The 20,091-nt window shown below is 47.8% G+C and overlaps 1 protein-coding gene across 2 annotated transcripts in view; it reads left to right on the top strand.

Annotated features, from left to right (window-relative positions):
- LOC135038279 (arf-GAP with SH3 domain, ANK repeat and PH domain-containing protein 3-like) overlaps positions 1-20,091 on the top strand; it is a 141,510-nt gene that overhangs the window by 27,033 nt on the left and 94,386 nt on the right. For both annotated transcript variants that reach the window (XM_063954637.1, XM_063954636.1), the window contains exon 11: positions 6,305-6,374. In XM_063954637.1, the coding sequence (XP_063810707.1) occupies positions 6,305-6,374 (70 nt within the window). The remainder of the gene's footprint in view (positions 1-6,304; positions 6,375-20,091) is intronic.

Here is a 20,091-nt window from a genome sequence, read left to right as displayed (position 1 = left end):
AGTCGCTAATGCGCATGCGCAATGTCCGCACTGCGACTGCGCCAAGTAAATTTGCTATGCAGTTTGGAGTTTTACTCACGGCATTACAAGGTTTTTTCTTCGTTCTGGTGATCGGAGTGTGATTGACAGGAAGTGGGTGTTTCTGGGCGGAAACAGGCCGTTTTATGGGAGTGTGTGAAAAAACGCTACCGTTTCTGGGAAAAACGCGGGAGTGGCTGGAGAAACGGAGGAGTGTCTGGGCGAACGCTGGGTGTGTTTGTGACGTCAAACCAGGAACGACAAGCACTGAACTGATCGCAGATGCCGAGTAAGTGTGGAGCTACTCAGAAACTGCTAAGAAGTGTCTATTCGCTATTCTGCTAATCTTTCGTTCGCAATTTTGATATGCTAAGATTCACTCCCAGTAGGCGGCGGCTTAGCGTGTGCAAAGCTGCTAAAAGCAGCTTGCGAGCGAACAACTCGGAATGACCCCCTAAACCAATTTAATAAAGCCCACAGTACCCGGTGGTTTTGCCAGCAGGGGGATAAGGCTTAGACCTGAAGCCCCTCCCCCAGCCCCAGGGCGCCATTTGCCGCAAATGTTCCCGCCCTGGAGCTGCATATCTGTCTCTCCCTGACTCCCTGTCAGTGTCTGGGCGCCATTATCCCTCAGCTTCACTGTTCCTGGGACTGCTTGGGCAAATCCTCCTGTGTAAAGCCGCCTGGTTGTCAGTGCTGTGACTTTACATGACACTTAAGTATTCTACCTGCCTTTTTAGACAGTGATAGTTAAGAAAGAGTGCATTTAGTCAGGGTTTTCTAGTACAATTACCATGTGATATACATCCAGTTCTTACTGTGTAGTGGTTTATCTATTGACTATATAGCTATACAGGTTGAGTATCCCATATCCAAATATTCCGAAATACGGAATATTCCGAAATACGGACTTTTTTGAGTGAGAGTGAGATAGTGAAACCTTTGTTTTTTGATGGCTCAATGTACGCAAACTTTGTTTAATGCACTAAGTTATTAAACATATTGTATTAAATGACCTTCAGGCTGTGTGTATAAGGTGTATATGAAACATAAATGAATTGTGTGAATGTACACACACTTTGTTTAATGCACAAAGTTATAAAAAATATTGGCTAAAAATACCTTCAGGCTGTGTGTATAAGGTGTATATGTAACATACATGCATTCTGTGCTTAGATTTAGGTCCCATCACCATGATATCTCATTATGGTATGCAATTATTCCAAAATACGGAAAAATCCCATATCCAAAATACCTCTGGTCCCAAGCATTTTGGATAAGGGATACTCAACCTGTATATATAAGCTAGTCCAGTGCAGTATTATTGTTAGTAATAACCTCTGCATTGTACAAACTGTGACTATCTGTGTGTGCATTTGATAGCTGAGTGGTGTCCATTTCGTGTCTTTCACTCAACTTGCTATCCCTATATTCTATAACCTGAGGGGGCTTGGTGCGTCAGGTTTTATATTGATATAGGATTTTTCACAAAGATATACTTTATTACGTATTTTTCTCTGTGATTTAGTCACCATATCTCTCCTTTATGTCTGCTAGTGCTGACCACACTGCGCAGGGGTTTGGGTAAGAGGTATTGTGCTGCTGCCAATTGTACTGTGTTACCGGATACTGCAAGTTATGTCATGTCTGCTTCTGAGGGTAACGGTTCTGGGGCTGAACACACTGCCGGTGTTGCTGAAGCCACATATCTATATGAGGAGAATATAGCAGCTGTGGGCTCTGGTTCTGCGGGCTCCTTGCCCCCCAGTGGGACAGTGGCAACGGAGGCACATAATGACCCACCGTGGGCCGCTTTTTCCACGCTTCTGCATATGCTAGTTCATAAACTTACACCCCCTATGGGACCTCCAATGCCGGTACAACCGTATGTGGTCCCTGCAGATAACCCGCCGTGGGCGGACGATTTATCTGCTCAATTGAAGAAGTTGAACCAGTCCCTGACTACTAAAAAGTCTGACCATCGCTCGCCTAAGTCCAAGGGGTCCTCTAAGCAAGCGCTTGTCTCCTCACAATCCACTGCTGTCACTGACACCTCGTCTGATGAAGACGGCACTTACACTGACCCCACAGGTTCTGACTCAGATAGGGCTGATGGGGAGGGTAGTTCACATGTGGATGTTCCTGATCTTTTGGAGGCTATTAAATTAATTCTACAGATTACGGATGATCCCGAGCCATCTGTCCCTCCTAAGAAACCTGATAGGTTCAAGCGTCAGAAGGTGGTTAAACAAGTTTTACCTCTGATCACCTAGTGGATATACGTCAGGAACCCTGGGAAAACCCGGGTACGAAGTTTGTGCCTCAAAAGAAGATGCTGGCTCGCTATCCCCTCGCGCCAGAGCTGTCTAAGAATTGGGAAACGCCTCCTCCAGTGGACTCGCATGTGGCTAGGATGGTGGTTTCCTCAGCTCTGCCTGTAACTACCATCATGTCTCTAAAAGAGCCTACGGATAAACGTGTGTAGGGTTGTCTGAAAGCGATTTACACCCTCACGGGTGCTGCACAAAGTCCCACTATTGCAGCTACATGGGCTGCAGAGGCTATTGAAGCATGGGCCTTGGAGTTAGAAGCTGAAATCTCTTCTGACCATGCTAGACAATGCTTGTCATATATTGTCACAGCTTCTCGCTATATTAAAGAGGCGGCTTCTGATGCCGGTATCCTAGCGGCCAAGGCCTCTACTACGTCAGTCCTGGCTCGCCGGATATTGTGGCTGAGATCCTGGTCTGTGGATCTGGACTCTAGAAAAACCCTGGAGGTACTCCCTTTCAAGGGAGATAATCTGTTTGGGGAGGACTTAAATAAGATAGTGGCTGACTTGGCTACTGCCAAAACTGCCTGTCTGCCAAGTACCGCTCCTCCTGTGTCGAAGGCTAAAGATACATCCTTTCGCCCCTTTCGTCCTTCAGGTAAAGCAAAAGGTCAGGCGTACAACAAGCAGGCCCGCACTTCCAAACCTGGTAAGCCGAAGCCAAAAAGAGCCTGGGCGGCCCATCAGCCAGCTTCCAAGACCGGTAAGCCTGCCGTATGACGGGGCGGGCCTCCCCCTGGGGGATCCCAGGGTGGGGGGCCGGCTTCTAGGGTATACCCAGGAATGGTTGAAAACCACTTCAGATGCCTGGGTACGGGAAGTTGTCACTCAAGGTTACGCCATAGCCTTCAAAAACCGACCCCCTCATTGATTTTGCCAGACAGACGTCCCGTCGGACCAGACGAAGGCAAACACTCTGCATTCGGTGGTACAGACCCTCCTGGATACAGGAGTCGTAGTACAGGTGCCTCTTGCGCAGAGGGGCCGGGGGTACTGTTCTCCACCGTTTCTAGTCCCGTAACCGAATGGGTCCTCCCGGCCCATTCTTAACCTCAAGGCATTGAACAGGTTTGTGAAGGTTTCCCAAGTTCCGTATGGAAACCCTTTGCTCTATAGTTCTGGCCTTGTAACCTGGGGACTATATGGACTCCGTGGACATACAGGATGCTTACCTGCATATTCCTATAGCTGCGTCACATCAGCAATACCTGAGGTTTGCTATTGGCAACCTCCATTACCAGTTTCGGGCGTTACCTTTTGGTTTAACAACGGCTCCGCGAGTCTTCACCAAAGTAATGGCGGTGATGACGGTGGTACTCCGCCGTCAAGGGCTCAGGATACTGCCGTATCTGAACGACTTGTTATTCCTGACAAATTCTCCAGAACTTCTCCTTTGTCATCTGGATATGACGGTCCGGTTTCTACAAGCCCACGGGTGGCTCATCAACTGTAAGAAATCCTCCCTGATCCCTGCTTAGAGCATGGTGCATCTGGGAGCGCTATTGGACACTCTTGTGCCAGGAGAAGGTCCTGAAGCTTCAGGACAGGATTCGTTGCTTCCTTTCTCGTCCGCAAGTGTCGATACATTCGGCAATGCAGGTGCTGGGCCTCCTGGTATCAGCGTTCGACATGGTGGAGTATGCTCAATTCCATTCTCGCCCCCTCCAGATGCTGATTCTAGCCAAGTGGGACGGCCTGCCTCACTGGATCAGGTCTCAAATGATCTCATTAACTCCAGAGGTCCGTCTGTCGCTGCTCTGGTGGCTCCAGGACCAACAATTGTGCAGGGGCCATCCCTTCTGGATATCCAACTCGGTCCTGTTGACGACAGATGCCAGTCTAAGAGGTTGGGGCGCGGTGCTGGAGCAACACTCCTTTCAGGGTTGGTGGAACAAGGAGGAATCTCTCCTCTCAATCAACATTCTGGAATTGCGGGCGGTCTTCAATGCATTGAACCTGGCCCAGCATTTAATTCAGAGCCGTCCTGTTCAAGTACAGTCGGACAACACCACCACAGTGGCTTACATAAATCATCAAGGCGGCACTCGAATCCGTTAGATTCTACATTGGGCGGAACGCCATCTACCGACCATATCGGCAATCTTCATTCCGGGAGTCCTGAATTGGGAAGCGGACTTTCTCAGTCGTCAGGACGTGCATGCCGGCGAGTGGGGCCTCCATCCAGAAGTGTTTCAACTCCTAGTGGAAAAGTGGGGTCTTCCAGACGTAGATCTGATGGCGTCTCGACACAATCACAAGGTTCCGGTCTTCGGAGCAAGGACAAGGGATCCTCAAGCAGCATTCGTGGATGCGCTGGCGGTGCCGTGGAGGTTTCGGCTGCCATACGTGTTCCCTCCTGTGTCAATCCTGCCCAGGGTAATTCGGAAGTTCAAGCAAGAAAAAGGAATTCTGCTTCTCATAGCTCCAGCGTGGCCCAGACGGCACTGGCTCTCAGACCTGCAGGGCCTATCGTCAGAGCATCCAATTCTGCTTCCACAACGCCCAGACCTCCTCGTTCAGGGCCCCTGTGTCTACCAGGACCTAGGCCGGCTGTCTTTGACGCCGTGGCTCTTGAAGCTTCCGTCTTGAGGGCTACAGGGTTTTCTGAGGCGGTTATTCAAACTATGTTGCGGGCCCGGAAACCGGCTTCTGCTCGGATTTACCATAGGGTCTGGCATTCCTACTTTGTTTGGTGCGCATATAACAATTATGACGCTTCCAAGTTTAGTACAGTCAAAATTTTGGCTTTTCTGCAGCAGCGCCTGGATTTAGGCCTGCGTCTGGCCTCCCTAAAGGTTTATATTTCTGCCTTGTCTGTGTGGTTTCAGAGAAAAATTGCGTCTTTACCTGATGTTCATACTTTCACTCAGGGTGTGTTGCGTATCCAACCTCCCTATGTCCCGCCTGTGGCTCCTTGGGACTTGTCGGTGGTTTTGGAGGCGTTGCAGGAGCCTCCGTTTGAACCTCTTGGTTCAGCTGACCTTAAGTGGCTTTCCCTTAAGGTGGTGTTCTTGTTGGCTATTGCCTCTGCTAGAAGAGTGTCGGACTTGGGTGCCTTGTCTTGTAGTTCCCCATATCTGATTTTTCACAGTGACCGGGCAGTTCTTAGGACTCGACCCGGATATTTACCTAAGGTGGTTTCTTCGTTCCACCTTAATCAGGAGATTGTGGTTCCGGCCTTTGTCTCTCCTGATTTGTCTCCCAAAGAGCGGTCTTTGGATGTGGTACAGGCTCTCTGTATCTATGTGAAGAGAACTGCTTCTATTCGAAAATCTGATTCTCTCTTTGTTTTGTTTGGATTTCACAAACGTGGCTGGCCTGCTCACAAGCAGACCCTGGCCAGGTGGATTAGAATGGTGATTGCACATGCTTATATGAAGGCTGGTCTGTCGGCTCCTGCTTACATTACGGCCCATTCTACTCGGTCTGTTGGACCTTCTTGGGCGGCCCAACGTGGTGCGACCCTTGACCAATTGTGCAAGGCGGCTACGTGGTCCTCCGGGAACACGTTCATAAGGTTCTATGCCTACGATACTGCCGCTTCCCAGGATGCTTCCTTTGGACGCCGGGTTCTTGTGCCCGCTACAGTGCGTCCCCTCTCATAAGGAACTGCTTTAGGACATCCCCATTGTCCATCCTTGTGGAGCCCAGTGTACCCCGCAGCAGAAAACGAGTTTCATGGTAAGAACTTACCGTTGTTAAAACTCTTTCTGCGAGGTACACTGGGCTCCACAAGGCGCCCACCCTGACGCACTTAGCTTCTTCGGGTTGGTATGGCATGTGCATTCTGGGAACAGTCAAAGCTTTGAGCCTGTTGGTGCCTCGGATCAAGATCCTACTCTACACCCCATTGTCCATCCTTGTGGAGCCCAGTGTACCTCGCAGAAAGAGTTTTAACAACGGTAAGTTCTTACCATAAAACTCGTTATTTGATAAGACCTTTTTTTATTTTAGCATTCGGAAAGTTTGGCAGAAAAGAAAGTGCGGTGTAAAATATGGGTACCTAACTATATCTCACAGTACGGTAAGTAATCGGTTTGTGGCTATTGATTAATAAAGATTAAGTATATGCAGTAGCATTTATTGACACTTGGTATGTGTATATGATCAGTATTGCAGTTATATGTGGCTTATAGGGAGGCTTATACTACCATAGTCTTATTATATCTAGTTTTTCTGTGTAATCCCCTAAGGGTTCAATTCAATTAGTTCTGAGATGAAAATTGCTTAATTTGGGTTAAATACTCTCTAGAGCAGGGGTGTCCAAACTTTTTGCAAGGAGGGCCAGATTTGGTGAGGTAAAAATGTGTAGGGGCCGAACAGATACATAAATGCCCCCACAGTGCTGCCAGATATACATTATATGCCCCCAGCAATGCTGCCAGATACATATTATATGCCCCCAGCAGTGCTGCCAGATACACATTATATTCCCCCAGCAGTGCTGCCAGATACACATTATATTCCCACAGCAGTGCTGCCAGATACACATTATATTCCCCCAGCAGTGCTGCCAGATACACATTATATTCCCCCAGCAGTGCTGCCAGATACACATTATATTCCCCCAGCAGTGCTGCCAGATACACATTATATGCCCCAGCAGTGCTGCCAGATACACATTAAATGCCCCCACAGTGCTGCCAGATACACATTATATGCCCCCAGTAGTGCTGCCAGATACACATTATATTCCCCCAGCAGTGCTGGCAGATACACATTATATTCCCCCAGCAGTGCTGCCAGATACACATTATATGCCCCCAACAGTGCTGCCAGATACACATTATATGCCCCCAGCAGTGCTGCCAGATACACATTATATTCCCCCAGCAGTGCTGGCAGATACACATTATATTCCCCCAGCAGTGCTGCCAGATACACATTATATGCCCCCAGCAGTGCTGCCAGATGCACATTATATGCCCCCAGCAGTGCTGCCAGATACACATTATATTCCCCCAGCAGTGCTGCCAGATACACATTATATTCCCCCAGCAGTGCTGCCAGATACACATTATATGCCCCAGCAGTGCTGCCAGATACACATTATATGCCCCCAACAGTGCTGCCAGATACACATTATATGCCCCCAGCAGTGCTGCCAGATACACATTATATGCCCCCAGCAGTGCTGCCAGATACACATTATATGCCCCCAGCAGTGCTGCCAGATACACATTATATTCCCCCAGCAGTGCTGCCAGATAAACATTATATTACCCCAGCAGTGCTGCCAGATACACATTATATGCCCCCAGCAGTGCTGCCAGATACACATTATATTCCATCAGCAGTGCTGCCAGATACACATTAAATGCCCCAGCAGTGCTGCCAGATAGACATTATATTCCCCCAGCAGTGCTGCCAGATGCACATTAAATGCCCCAGCAGTGCTGCCAGATAGACATTATATGCCCCCACAGTGCTGCCAGACACACATTATATTCCCCCAGCAGTGCTGCCAGATAAACATTATATTACCCCAGCAGTGCTGCCAGATACACATTATATGCCCCCAGCAGTGCTGCCAGATACACATTATATTCCCTCAGCAGTGCTGCCAGATACACATTAAATGCCCCAGCAGTGCTGCCAGATAGACATTATATTCCCCCAGCAGTGCTGCCAGATGCACATTAAATGCCCCAGCAGTGCTGCCAGATAGACATTATATGCCCCCACAGTGCTGCCAGACACACATATGCCCCCAGCAGTGCTGCCAGATACACATTGGAGAACTATTTACAAGTGAAAATGCTTTAGCCCAGAACACCTATGAGGGAGTGAAGCACTGAACTTATTGAGTCGGCTGATCACCGCACACTGCTGCAGAGCTGCAGTAAAGATGGCCACCGTGATGATCCTCCCCGGTGTCTCCTTTTATAGATTCATACACACAGGAGGGCTGAGTTTGTCTCGGCGGGAGAGTCAACCCCAGCCCTTCTGTCTCATCAGATCATCAGCAGACCAGCCTATAGTCTGCAAGCAGAGGATGGGAAGATAGCTGTCAGTCACCGCGTTGCGCAGCTGATAGCAACGAGCAGGGAGTGTCAGTGCGGCAGGGTGCAGCGGTCTGCAAAGGCAATGTGCCTGAGAGCTGAGGGCTGCACAGAGGCTGCGGTCCGGTGGAAATGTGAGCACGGGCCGCAATTGGCCCCCGGGCCGGACTTTGGACATGCCTGATTTAGAGGAATTGCCCTCTTATTAGGAACAGATATCCTTTCCATCTTTGTTGCCTGCCAGTCATGCATTTTTTGACTTTTCTGTCTCCTTAGAAGAGATTAGAAGGACACCATCAAATCTTTCCTTGGTGTTATGGCCCCTGGGGTTGATGGCTTCCCCATTGAGCTTTATAAGACAAATTTGAGTGTTTTTGCCCCTAAAATACTTGAGACTGTTAATGATTTATCTGCTGCTGTCTCTTTGCCTCCTTGTTTGTCAGAGGCTTTGATAGTTGTCCTTCCCATGCCTGGTAATAATCTGACTTAGCCGTACTCCTATTGCTCTATTGTCTTGCTATCCACTGACCTTAAAATACTGGCTAAAATGTTGGCTTTATGTTGAAATACGAGTATACTGAAGAGTGCTCATCTTGACCAAACTGGCTTTAATGTCAGACATCTTTAACTTCAGGTATGGCATGCAGACAGTGAGGTTGCCCTGGTGGTGTCCTTGGATACTGCCAAGGTATTTGATTCTGTTGAATGAACTTTCTAATGATTTGTGATATGTCATGGTGTCTTTGGTTGCTAGGTCTGATCACTAACTCTAATGCATCAGGCCTAGGTACTTGTCAGGGCTGTACCTCGTCCCTGCCCTTGTTTGCTCTTACCATAGAGCCACTGGCTTGTGCGATTCATGCTTCTCCTACTATTTCTGGCCTTATGGCTCTTAGCTCTGAGGTACAAATTGCCCTGAACGACATGTTACTGTTTTTATCCCAGGCTAGCACTTCCCTTATATTTGTCTTCTACTATAATTAGATATTTTACCTCCTTCGGTGGTGTAAACATCCCCGAATTGCTTATAAAACATTTTGTAGACCCCAGGATGATGGTGGCTGGTGTTGCTAGACAGGTGCTGTTATCATTCAGCTGCGCAATTGATGCATATTCGTGACTTGGTAGCTCTTCCAGTGTGTGGGAATGCTCATTGGGCTGGTCTGTCTTTAACCTCTGTTCAACTTTTACTGGCTGCGTCCTCTCTTGTGGGTTGTCCTCCCATTCTGGTACAGACAGGTTTGGCTGGCAGCTCATAAGCTTCTGGTGGCTGATGGATTAGATCCTTCTTTGCCATTCTGAGGTAATGCCACTTTTGAAAAGCTGAATTCTTTAGACTGTAGCTTTTTGTGGTTGTGTTATGGGGTGTCCACATTAAGCCGTATTTATAGCGCAGTGGGTCATGTGCTACTATGGACAACTTAGCTCTGAGTTTCATCTCCCATAGCCTGTTTTATAGGTTCCTGCAGCTTTGACATGCACCCACTCTTTTCTTTTAAATAGCTTTGATTAATTCTACTGTATCCAACGAGAGGTTCATTCATACTGAATACACTAACCGCACATGTCCCTTGAACTTTGGTCTCTTTGATGTACTATGATATACACTGCTCAAAAAAATAAAGGGAACACTTAAACAACACAATGTAACTCCAAGTCAATCACACTTCTATGAAATTAAACTGTCCACTTAGGAAGCAACACTGATTGACAATCAATTTCACATGCTGTTGTGCAAATGGAACAGACAACAGGTGAAAATTATAGGCAATTAGCAAGACACCCCCAATAAAGGAGTTGTTCTGCAGGTGGTGACCACAGACCACTTCTCAGCTCCTATGCTTTCTGGCTGATGTTTTGGTCACTTTTGAAAGCTGGCGGTGCTTTCACTCTAGTGGTATCATGAGACGGAGTCTACAACCCACACAAGTGGCTCAGGTAGTGCAGCTCATCCAGGATGGCACATCAGTGCGAGCTGTGGCAAGAAGGTTTGCTGTGTCTGTCAGCCTAGTGTCCAGAGCATGGAGGCGTTACCAGGAGACAGACCAATACATCAGGAGACGTGGAGGAGGCCGTAGGCGGGCAACAACCCAGCAGCAGGACCGCTACCTCCACCTTTGTGCAAGGAGGAACAGGAGGAGCACTGCCAGAGCCCTGCAAAATGACCTCCAGCAAGCCACAAATGTGCATGTGTCCACTCAAACGATCAGAAACAGACTCCATGAGGGTGGTATGAGGGCCCGACGTCCACAGGTGATGGTTGTGCTTACAGCCCAGGACGTTTGGCATTTGCCAGAGAACGCCAAGATTGACAAATTCGCCACTGGCGCCCTGTGCTCTTCACAGATGAAAGCAGGTTCTCACTGAGCACATGTTACAGAGTCTGGAGACGCCAAGGAGAACGTTCTGCCTGCAACATCCTCCAGCATGACTGGTTTGGCAGTGGGTCAGTAATGGTGTGGGGTGGCATTTCTTTGGGGGGCCACACAGCCCTCCATGTGCTCGCCAGAGGTAGCCTGACTGCCATTAGGTACCGAGATGAGATCCCCAGACCCCTTGTGAGACCATATGCTGGTATGGTTGGCCCTGGGTTCCTCCTAATGCAAGACAATGCTAGACCTCATGTGGCTGGAGTGTGTCAGCAGTTCCTGCAAGACGAAGGCATTGATGCTATGGACTGGCCCGCCCATTCTTTAGACCTGAATCCAATTGAGCACATCTGGGACATCATGTCTCGCACCATCCACCAACGCCACGTTGCACCACAGACTGTCCAGGAGTTGGCGAATGCTTTAGTCCAGGTCTGGGAGGAGATCCCTCAGGAGACCATCCGCCACCTCATCAGGAGCATGCCCAGGCGTTGTAGGGAGGTCATACAGGCACGTGGAGGACACACACACTACTGAGCCTCATTTTGACTTGTTTTAAGGACAGTACATCAAAGTTGGATCAGCCTGTAGTGTGTTTTTCCACTTTCATTTTGAGTGTGACTCCAAATCCAGACCTCCATGGGTTAATAAATTTGATTTCCATTGATAATTTTTGTGTGATTTTGTTGTCAGCACATTCAACTGTGTAAAGAACAAAGTATTTAATAAGAATATTTCATTCATTCAGATCTAGGATGTGTTATTTTAGTGTTCCCTTTATTTTTTTGAGCAGTGTATATGCCCTTAAATTGGAGTGGTCCAGTTTCTAATCCTTACTTTGTTCTTCTGTGTATGTACCTGCCACCTTGCTGATTTCTACTCTTCTTTATGGTCATGAGAGAGTTATCTTTCATATCCAGCCCCCCTTGGAATTATGTCATATTTGCTTTTTCATATTTGTATGTTTGCTTGTTTATTGTACATGTATAATAATAAAATCTTTCAATATATACACTTGTATAGAAATCTATGTGGTGTGTACACACGGTGAGATCCTTGCTATGCCCGATTTTTACTTGCGATTTCCCTTGAACTCCCTGGAGCCCAGATAGCACAGATTTTGACTAACTTTTCTTGAGATATGGACTATGTGTGCTTACGATTTTGGCTTATGTGAGATTTTGGCTTATGTGAGATGTAACTGACATGTGAGATGAACTTAATGTGGGTCTCAATGTGTGAATGCAGGTTTTAGTTTACAGATCCAGACTAGGTATGAGGACAAATCACTATTTCAATAGGAAAATATGGTCAATGAAGACATGTCATTTTCAGTTGATTAAATGATGTGGGACATGTATTTTGGGTCTTGTATAGATGGGAAAGGCTATGTATTGTAATTTTCAGATGATTAAATGATGGGGGACATGTATTTTGGGTCTTGTATAGATGGGAAAGGCTATTTATTGTCATTTTCAGGTGACTAAATGATGTGGGACATGTATTTTGGGTCTTGTATAGATGGTAAAGGGGTTTTTGAACTTGCAGATTGCAAGTGATTTTATTTTTTCAACTTACTACAAACTGGTATATCCACACTTAAAACACGCTATAGAGACACTTTAATATACCCATAATTATCTAGACACTTCTATTTGCTGAAATACACTTGCTGGCTATCATTTTTATATAATTTCTAAAAGTTGGAAAAATCTACCATTTAACTTCTGAGCTGCCTCCAATACTTTGCTTATGGCCAATAATGTCCTACTGTCTTATTTGCTACTTTTATTGGCGTTTCAGTATGATTTCTCCACTCTTTTCTGTACTTCAAAATCAGATATGCTCAGCCTCAATAGTCGCAAGTGCAACTGGTTCACCACAGTTAGCGTGCCCACCTATGGGCATATTGGAATAGTCACACCTGTGATCCATAGGAAATGCATTGTGCGATCATGGGTTCGACTATTCACACCAGGGCTCGTGTAGTCGCTGCCATTTGGGGTCAACCTATTTCAACCTATTTAATGTCTATGTTTTTACTGTAGATCTGTCAACCGAATGCCCTTCAAGGGATTTATCACATATTGCTGCAGGACAAATCTCAACCTCCTCCTATCAATTCAGTGACCGCTTGATTCAAAGTATATTTGGGGCTGTTAACAGCAAAACTGCAGCAGTTACCATGAACATAGCAAATGTAGAGTTCAATAAAGTTTATTTCTCTAACGTCCTAGTGGATGCTGGGGACTCCGTAAGGACCATGGGGAATAGACGGGCTCCGCAGGAGACTGGGCACTCTAAGAAAGATTTAGTACTACTGGTGTGCACTGGCTCCTCCCTCTATGCCCCTCCTCCAGACCTCAGTTAGAATCTGTGCCCGGACAGAGCTGGGTGCATTTTAGTGAGCTCTCCTGAGCTTGCTAATAAGAAAGTATTTTAGTTAGGTTTTTTATTTTCAGAGAGCTTCTGCTGGCAACAGACTCTCTGCTACGTGGGACTGAGGGGATAGAAGCAAACCTACTAACTGCGGCTAGGTTGCGCTTCTTAGGCTACTGGACACCATTAGCTCCAGAGGGATCGAACACAGGAACCTAACCTTGGTCGTCCGTTCCCGGAGCCGCACCGCCGTCCCCCTCGCAGAGCCAGAAGACAGAAGCCGGCGGGTTGAAGCAAGAAGATGTCAAAATCGGCGGCAGAAGACTCCTGTCTTCATATGAGGTAGCGCACAGCACTGCAGCTGTGCGCCATTGCGCCCACACTAACCCACACACTCCGGTCACTGTAGGGTGCAGGGCGCAGGGGGGGGCGCCCTGGGCAGCAATTAGAGACCTCTTGGCAAAGTGGGCATATATACAGCTGGGCACTGTAATATGCATGAGCCCCGGCCATTAATTTTACACAAAATCGCGGGACAGAAGCCCGCCGCTGAGGGGGCGGGGCCTTCTTCCTCAGCACTCACCAGCGCCATTTTCTCTCCACAGCTCCGCTGAGAGGAAGCTCCCCAGGCTCTCCCCTGCAGACTCACGGTAGAAAGAGGGTAAAAAGAGAGGGGGGGCACATAAATTTAGCACATTAATCATATATACAGCAGCTACTGGGTAAACACTAAGTTACTGTGTGATTCCTGGGTCATATAGCACTGGGGTGTGTGCTGGCATACTCTCTCTCTGTCTCTCCAAAAGGCCTTGTGGGGGTCCTGTCCTCATATAGAGCATCCCCTGTGTGTGTGGTGTGTCGGTACGCGTGTGTCGACATGTTTGACGAGGAGGGCTATGTGGAGGCAGAGCAGGTGCAGATGAATGACGTGTCTCCGCCGACACCTGATTGGATGGATATGTAGAAGGTGTTAAATGATAATGTAAACTCCTTGCATAAAAGGTTGGATAAAGCTGATTGATGCCTTGGGACAGTCGGGGTCTCAGCCCATGCCTGATCCTACAGCGCAAAGGCCGTCAGGGTCTCAGAAGCGCCCACTATCCAAAATTGTTGACACAGATAGCGACACGGATTCTGACTCCAGTGTCGATGACGATGATGCAAAATTGCAGCCTAAAATGGCTAAAGCCATCCGCTACATGATTATAGCAATGAAGGATGTATTGCACATATCAGAGGTAAACCCTGTCCCCTGACAAGAGGGTTTATATGTATGAGGAGAAAAAGCAAGAGGTGACTTTTCCCCCTTCACATGAGTTAAATGAGTTATGTGAAAAAGCGTGGGATTCCCCCGATAGGAAAGTGCTGATTTCCAAAAGGTTACTTATGGCGTACCCTTTCCCGCCAACGGACAGGATGCGCTGGGAATCCTCCCCTAGGGTAGATAAAGCTCTGACACACTTATCTAAGAAGGTGGCCCTGCCGTCACAGGATACGGCCTCCCTAAAGGATCCTGCCGATAGGAAGCAGGAAAGTATCCTGAAGTCTGTTTATACACATTCAGGTACTCTACTGAGGCCGGCAATTGCGTCGGCCTGGATGTGTAGTGCTGTAGCAGCATGGACAGATAATCTGTCTGAGGAACTGGATACCTTAGACAAGGATACCATTTTACTGACCCTGGGGCATATAAAAGACGCTGTCCTATATATGAGGGATGCCCAGAGGGACATTTGCCTACTGGGCTCTAGAGTAAATGCAATGTCAATTTCTGCCAGAAGGGTCCTGTGGACTCTGCAATGGACAGGTGATGCCGACTCCAAAAAGGCATATGGAGGTTTTACCTTACAAGGGCGAGGAATTGTTTGGGGACGGTCTCTCGGACCTAGTTTCCATAGCTACGGCTGGGAAGTCAAATTTTTTGCCATATATTCCCTCACAGCCTAAGAAAGCACCGTATTACCAAATGCAGTCCTTTCGATCACAAAGAAGCAAGAAGGTCAGAGGTGCATTTTTCTTGCCAGAGGCAGGGGTAGAGGAAAGAAGCTGCACCATACAGCTAGTTCCCAGGAACAGAAGTCCTCCCCGGCTTCCACTAAATCCACCGCATGACGCTGGGGCTCCACAGGTGGAGCCAGGAGCGGTGGGGGCGCGTCTCCGAAATTTCAGCCACCAGTGGAACCCACTCACAGGTGGATCCCTGGGCTATACAGATTGTGTCTCAGGGATACAAGCTGGAATTCGAAGTGATGCCCCCTCACCGTTACCTCAAATCGGCCCTGCCAGCTTCCCCCATGGAAAGGGAAGTAGTGTTAGCGGCAATTCACAAGTTATATCTCCAGCAGGTGGTGGTAAAGATTCCCCTCCTTCAACAGGGAAGGGGATACTATTCCACAATGTTTGTGGTACCGAAACCGGACGGTTCGGTCAGACCCATATTGAATTTAAAGTCCCTGAACATTTATCTGAAAAGATTCAAGTTCAAAATGGAATCGCTCAGAGCTGTCATTGCAAGCCCCGAAGAGGGGGATTTTATGGTGTCTCTGGACATCAAGGATGCTTACTTGCATGTCCCCATTTATCCACCTCATCAGGAGTACCTTAGATTTGTGGTACAGGACTGTCATTACCAATTCCAGACGTTGCCGTTTGGGCTCTCCACGGCACCGAGAATATTTACCAAGGTAATGGCGGAAATGATGGTGATCCTGAGAAAGCAAGGAGTCACAGTTATCCCATACTTGGACGATCTCCTCATAAAGGCGAGGTCCAGAGAGCAGTTGCTGATCAGCGTAGCACACTCTCAGGAAGTGTTGCAGCAGCATGGCTGGATTCTGAATATCCCAAAGTCGCAGCTGGGCATGATTCTGGACACAGACCAGAAGAAGGTGTTTCTCCCGGCGGAGAAGGCTCAGGAGCTCGTGACTCTAGTCAGAGACCTCTTAAAACCGAAACAGGTGTCGGTGCATCACTGCACGCGTGTCCCGGGAAAGATGGTGGCATCGTACGAAGCCATTCCATTCGGCAGGTTCCATGCGAGGATCTTTCAGTGGGATCTGTTGGACAAGTGGTCCGGATCGCATCTTCAGATGCATCAGCTGATCACCCTGTCCCCGAGGACCAGGGTGTCTCTTCTGAGGTGGCTGCAGAGTGCTCACCTTCTCGAGGGCTGCAGGTTCGGCATACAGGACTGGGTCCTGGTGACCACGGATGCGAGCCTCCCAGGATAGGGGGCAGTCACTCAGGGAAGAAACTTCCAAGGGTTGTGGTCAAGTCAGGAGGCTTGTCTGCACATAAATATCCTGGAACTAAGGGCCATATACAACACCCTGAGTCAAGCGGAGCCTCTGCTTCGCAACCAACCGGTGCTGATTCAATCAGACAACATCACCGCAGTGGCTCATGTAAACCGCCAGGGCGGCACAAGAAGCAGAGTGGCGATGGCGGAAGCCACCAGGATTCTTCGTTGGGCGGAGAATCACGTGCAAGCACTGTCAGCAGTGTTCATTCCGCACGACCTCCACCCGGGAGAGTGGGGACTTCATCACGAAGTCTTCACTCAGATTACAAATCGATGGGAACTGCCACAGGTGGACATGATGGCATCCCGTCTCAACAAAAAGCTACAAAGGTATTGCGCCAGGTCAAGAGACCCTCAGGCGATAGCTGTGGACGCACTAGTAACACCGTGGGTGTTCCAGTCGGTCTATGTGTTTCCTCCTCTTCCTCTCATACCCAAGGTGCTGAGAATCGAAAGAAAAAGAGGAGTGAGAACAATACTCATTGTTCCGGATTGGCCATGAAGGACTTGGTACCCGGAACTGCAGGAAATGCTCACAGAGGACCCATGGCCTCTGCCTCTCAGACAGGACCTGTTGCAACAGGGGCCCTGTATGTTCCAAGACTTACCGCTGCTGCGTTTGACGGCATGGCGGTTGAACGCAGGATCCTAGCGGAATAAGGCATTCCGGATGAAGTTATTCCTACGCTGATAAAGGCTAGGAAGGACGTGACAGCAAAACACTATCACCGTATATGGCGAAAATATGTTGCCTGGTGTGAGGCCAGGAAGGCCCCTACAGAGGAATTCCAGCTGGGCCGGTTCCTGCACTTCCTACAGTCTGGAGTGACTATGGGCTTGAAGTTGGGGTCCATAAAGGTCCAGATTTCGGCCCTATCCATTTTCTTTCAAAAGGAACTGGCTTCTCTTCCTGAAGTTCAGACGTTTGTTAAGGGAGTGCTGCATATTCAGCCCCCTTTTGTGCCACCAGTGGCACCTTGGGATCTCAACGTGGTGTTGGATTTCCTGAAATCCCACTGGTTTGAGCCACTTAAGACCGTGGAGCTAAAGTATCTCACGTGGAAGGTGGTCATGCTATTGGCCTTAGCTTCGGCTAGGCGTGTGTCAGAATTGGCGGCTTTGTCATGTAAAAGCCCCTATATGGTTTTCCATATGGACAGGGCAGAATTACGGACTCGTCCGCAATTTCTGCCGAAGGTGGTGTCATCTTTTCATTTGAACCAACCTATTGTGGTGCCTGCGGCTACTCGTGACTTGGAGGATTCCAAGTTGCTTGATGTAGTCAGGGCTTTGAAGATCTATGTAGCCAGGACGGCTGGAGTCAGGAAGACTGACTCGCTGTTTATCCTGTATGCATCCAACAAGCTGGGTGCTCCTGCTTCAAAGCAAACCATTGCTCGCTGGATCTGTAACACGATTCAGCAGGCTCATTTTGCGGCTGGATTGCCGCATCCAAAATCAGTGAAAGCCCATTCCACAAGGAAGGTGGGCTCTTCTTGGGCGGCTGCCCGAGGGGTCTCGGCATTACAGCTTTGCAGAGCAGCTACTTGGTCGGGTTCAAACACATTTGCGAAGTTCTACAAGTTTGATACCCTGGCTGAGGAGGACCTTGTGTTTGCCCATTCGGTGCTGCAGAGTCATCCGCACTCTCCCGCCCGTTTGGGAGCTTGGGTATAATCCCCATGGTCCTTACAGAGTCCCCAGCATCCACTAGGACGTTAGAGAAAATAAGATTTTACTCACCGGTAAATCTATTTCTCGTAGTCCGTAGTGGATGCTGGGCGCCCGTTCCAAGTGCGGACTTTCTGCAATACGTGTATATAGTTATTGCTTATTAAAGGGTTATGTTATGTTGGCATCCATTGTTTGATGCTCTGTTGTTGTTCATACTGTTAACTGGGTAAGTTTATCACAAGTTGTACGGTGTGATTGGTGTGGCTGGTATGAGTCTTACCCTGGATTCAAAAATCCTTTCCTTGTAATGTCAGCTCTTCCTGGCACAGTTTCCTTAACTGAGGTCTGGAGGAGGGGCATAGAGGGAGGAGCCAGTGCACACCAGTAGTACTAAATCTTTCTTAGAGTGCCCAGTCTCCTGCGGAGCCCGTCTATTCCCTATGGTCCTTACGGAGTCCCCAGCATCCACTACGGACTACGAGAAATAGATTTACCGGTGAGTAAAATCTTATTTTCAATTTGATGGTACTCCCTTAGGGGTCTGTTTTTGCTGGAGATGGGGTTTTGTCGCATCGCATTGCAACCAAGACACATATGGAAGCAAAAAAGATGCTCTGCGCAAGCCGAGTCACACTGGGCCTGGCGCACCAAAAAGGGAAATTTGGGGCAACTGCACCAATTGTGTATGAGGGCACATCTGTAAGTCCAGTAATCTGTTCTGGGGAGCAATTTAGTTTCCGACAGTATTTTTCATCACAGTAGCTCGTGCCCCATAGTGTCCGGATACCATAGCTCCTATATAGTATTTTTATTTATCTTGACGAGTCTTGTCAGACAGCTGCAAATAATCTCACACCACGTGTACTTTTTTTTTTTGCTGATTTAAGAAAAACAAGTCTGACATAGTTATATACATTCATCAGGAAAAGAGCTGTTTCATCCTCTAGTAACTACACCTAAGGCAAAATGTGTGTGTGGACATGTATGGAGCTACACCACTGGACTGTAAAGCTTTCAGCAGGTTGTTTGTAGTGATCTCTGGATCCGCCTTAGTTCACACATTTCTAAGATTTTTCTTGGCTTTCTAGATCTTGCTGAGACTCCTAAAGCTCAATGTAACTCATATTTCTGAAGAGCTGAAATTAGTAGTTGGGTTTTGGAATGCCCTACTTTAGTTTTATACCTTCTTAGTGCCAGACATTTAGGAAAATTCCTGGGCTAGTAGTTCCAGGTTTTTTTTACAAGACACTTCCCTTTACAAGTGTAGGGGATTTATATTTAGAATAAGTTTAGCTTTAATGTGTATCTTACTTGATTTAAACTTAATTGTTCTTGAAGTATGATATTATACAGTATATTAACATATGTGAAGTTACCATATTATTTGTGCAGTATTTTGATAGAATTAACTAATTTAGGAAAAATTAGCTTCAGTTTGGTCAGACATTTGTTTGAACACTATATGCATGAGGTTCCCAAGGTATCTGTGGTCAGGTCCATCTCTAAAACTCCAGTGCCAGAAATGTTCTCAAGAAATATCGCCAGGAGAACACCAGTAACTCAATGTTTATTTTGGTGGGCTAGGTGGTGGCAGGTCCACTGGAAGATCTGCTGGGCTCTGGTGCTGCGGAGTGACTGCAGCATGGGCCCCCGGATGGACCATGCCTACTTTTTCTTTTTCATTCACTAGGGGTCACTGGAGTACTCTTAGGATATGGACGGCTTCCGAAAGGAACAGGGCACTGAATATTCAAATTCAGTAACACTCCTCCCCTCCATACTGCCCGAGTACCTCAGTGTTTTTTCTGTGCTCGTCGGAGCAACAGGGCTGGTGTGGGGGGCTCCCACACTTTGTGAATATTTTAATTTTAATTTTAATTTTTACTACTTACGCACACATCCCTTCCCAGTTTCTTCTAAAACCATGGGTCCGGGATGGTGCCGCTGCACGGAGCAGCGCATGGCGTGTCGGTCCTCACAAAGAGCACCCTCACTGCCACACGCAGCACACTAAAT

This window comes from Pseudophryne corroboree, chromosome 2 (genome assembly GCF_028390025.1).
Source record: "Pseudophryne corroboree isolate aPseCor3 chromosome 2, aPseCor3.hap2, whole genome shotgun sequence".
In the NCBI taxonomy this organism is placed as follows: domain Eukaryota; kingdom Metazoa; phylum Chordata; class Amphibia; order Anura; family Myobatrachidae; genus Pseudophryne; species Pseudophryne corroboree.
This window is presented reverse-complemented; position numbering and strand designations above follow the sequence as displayed.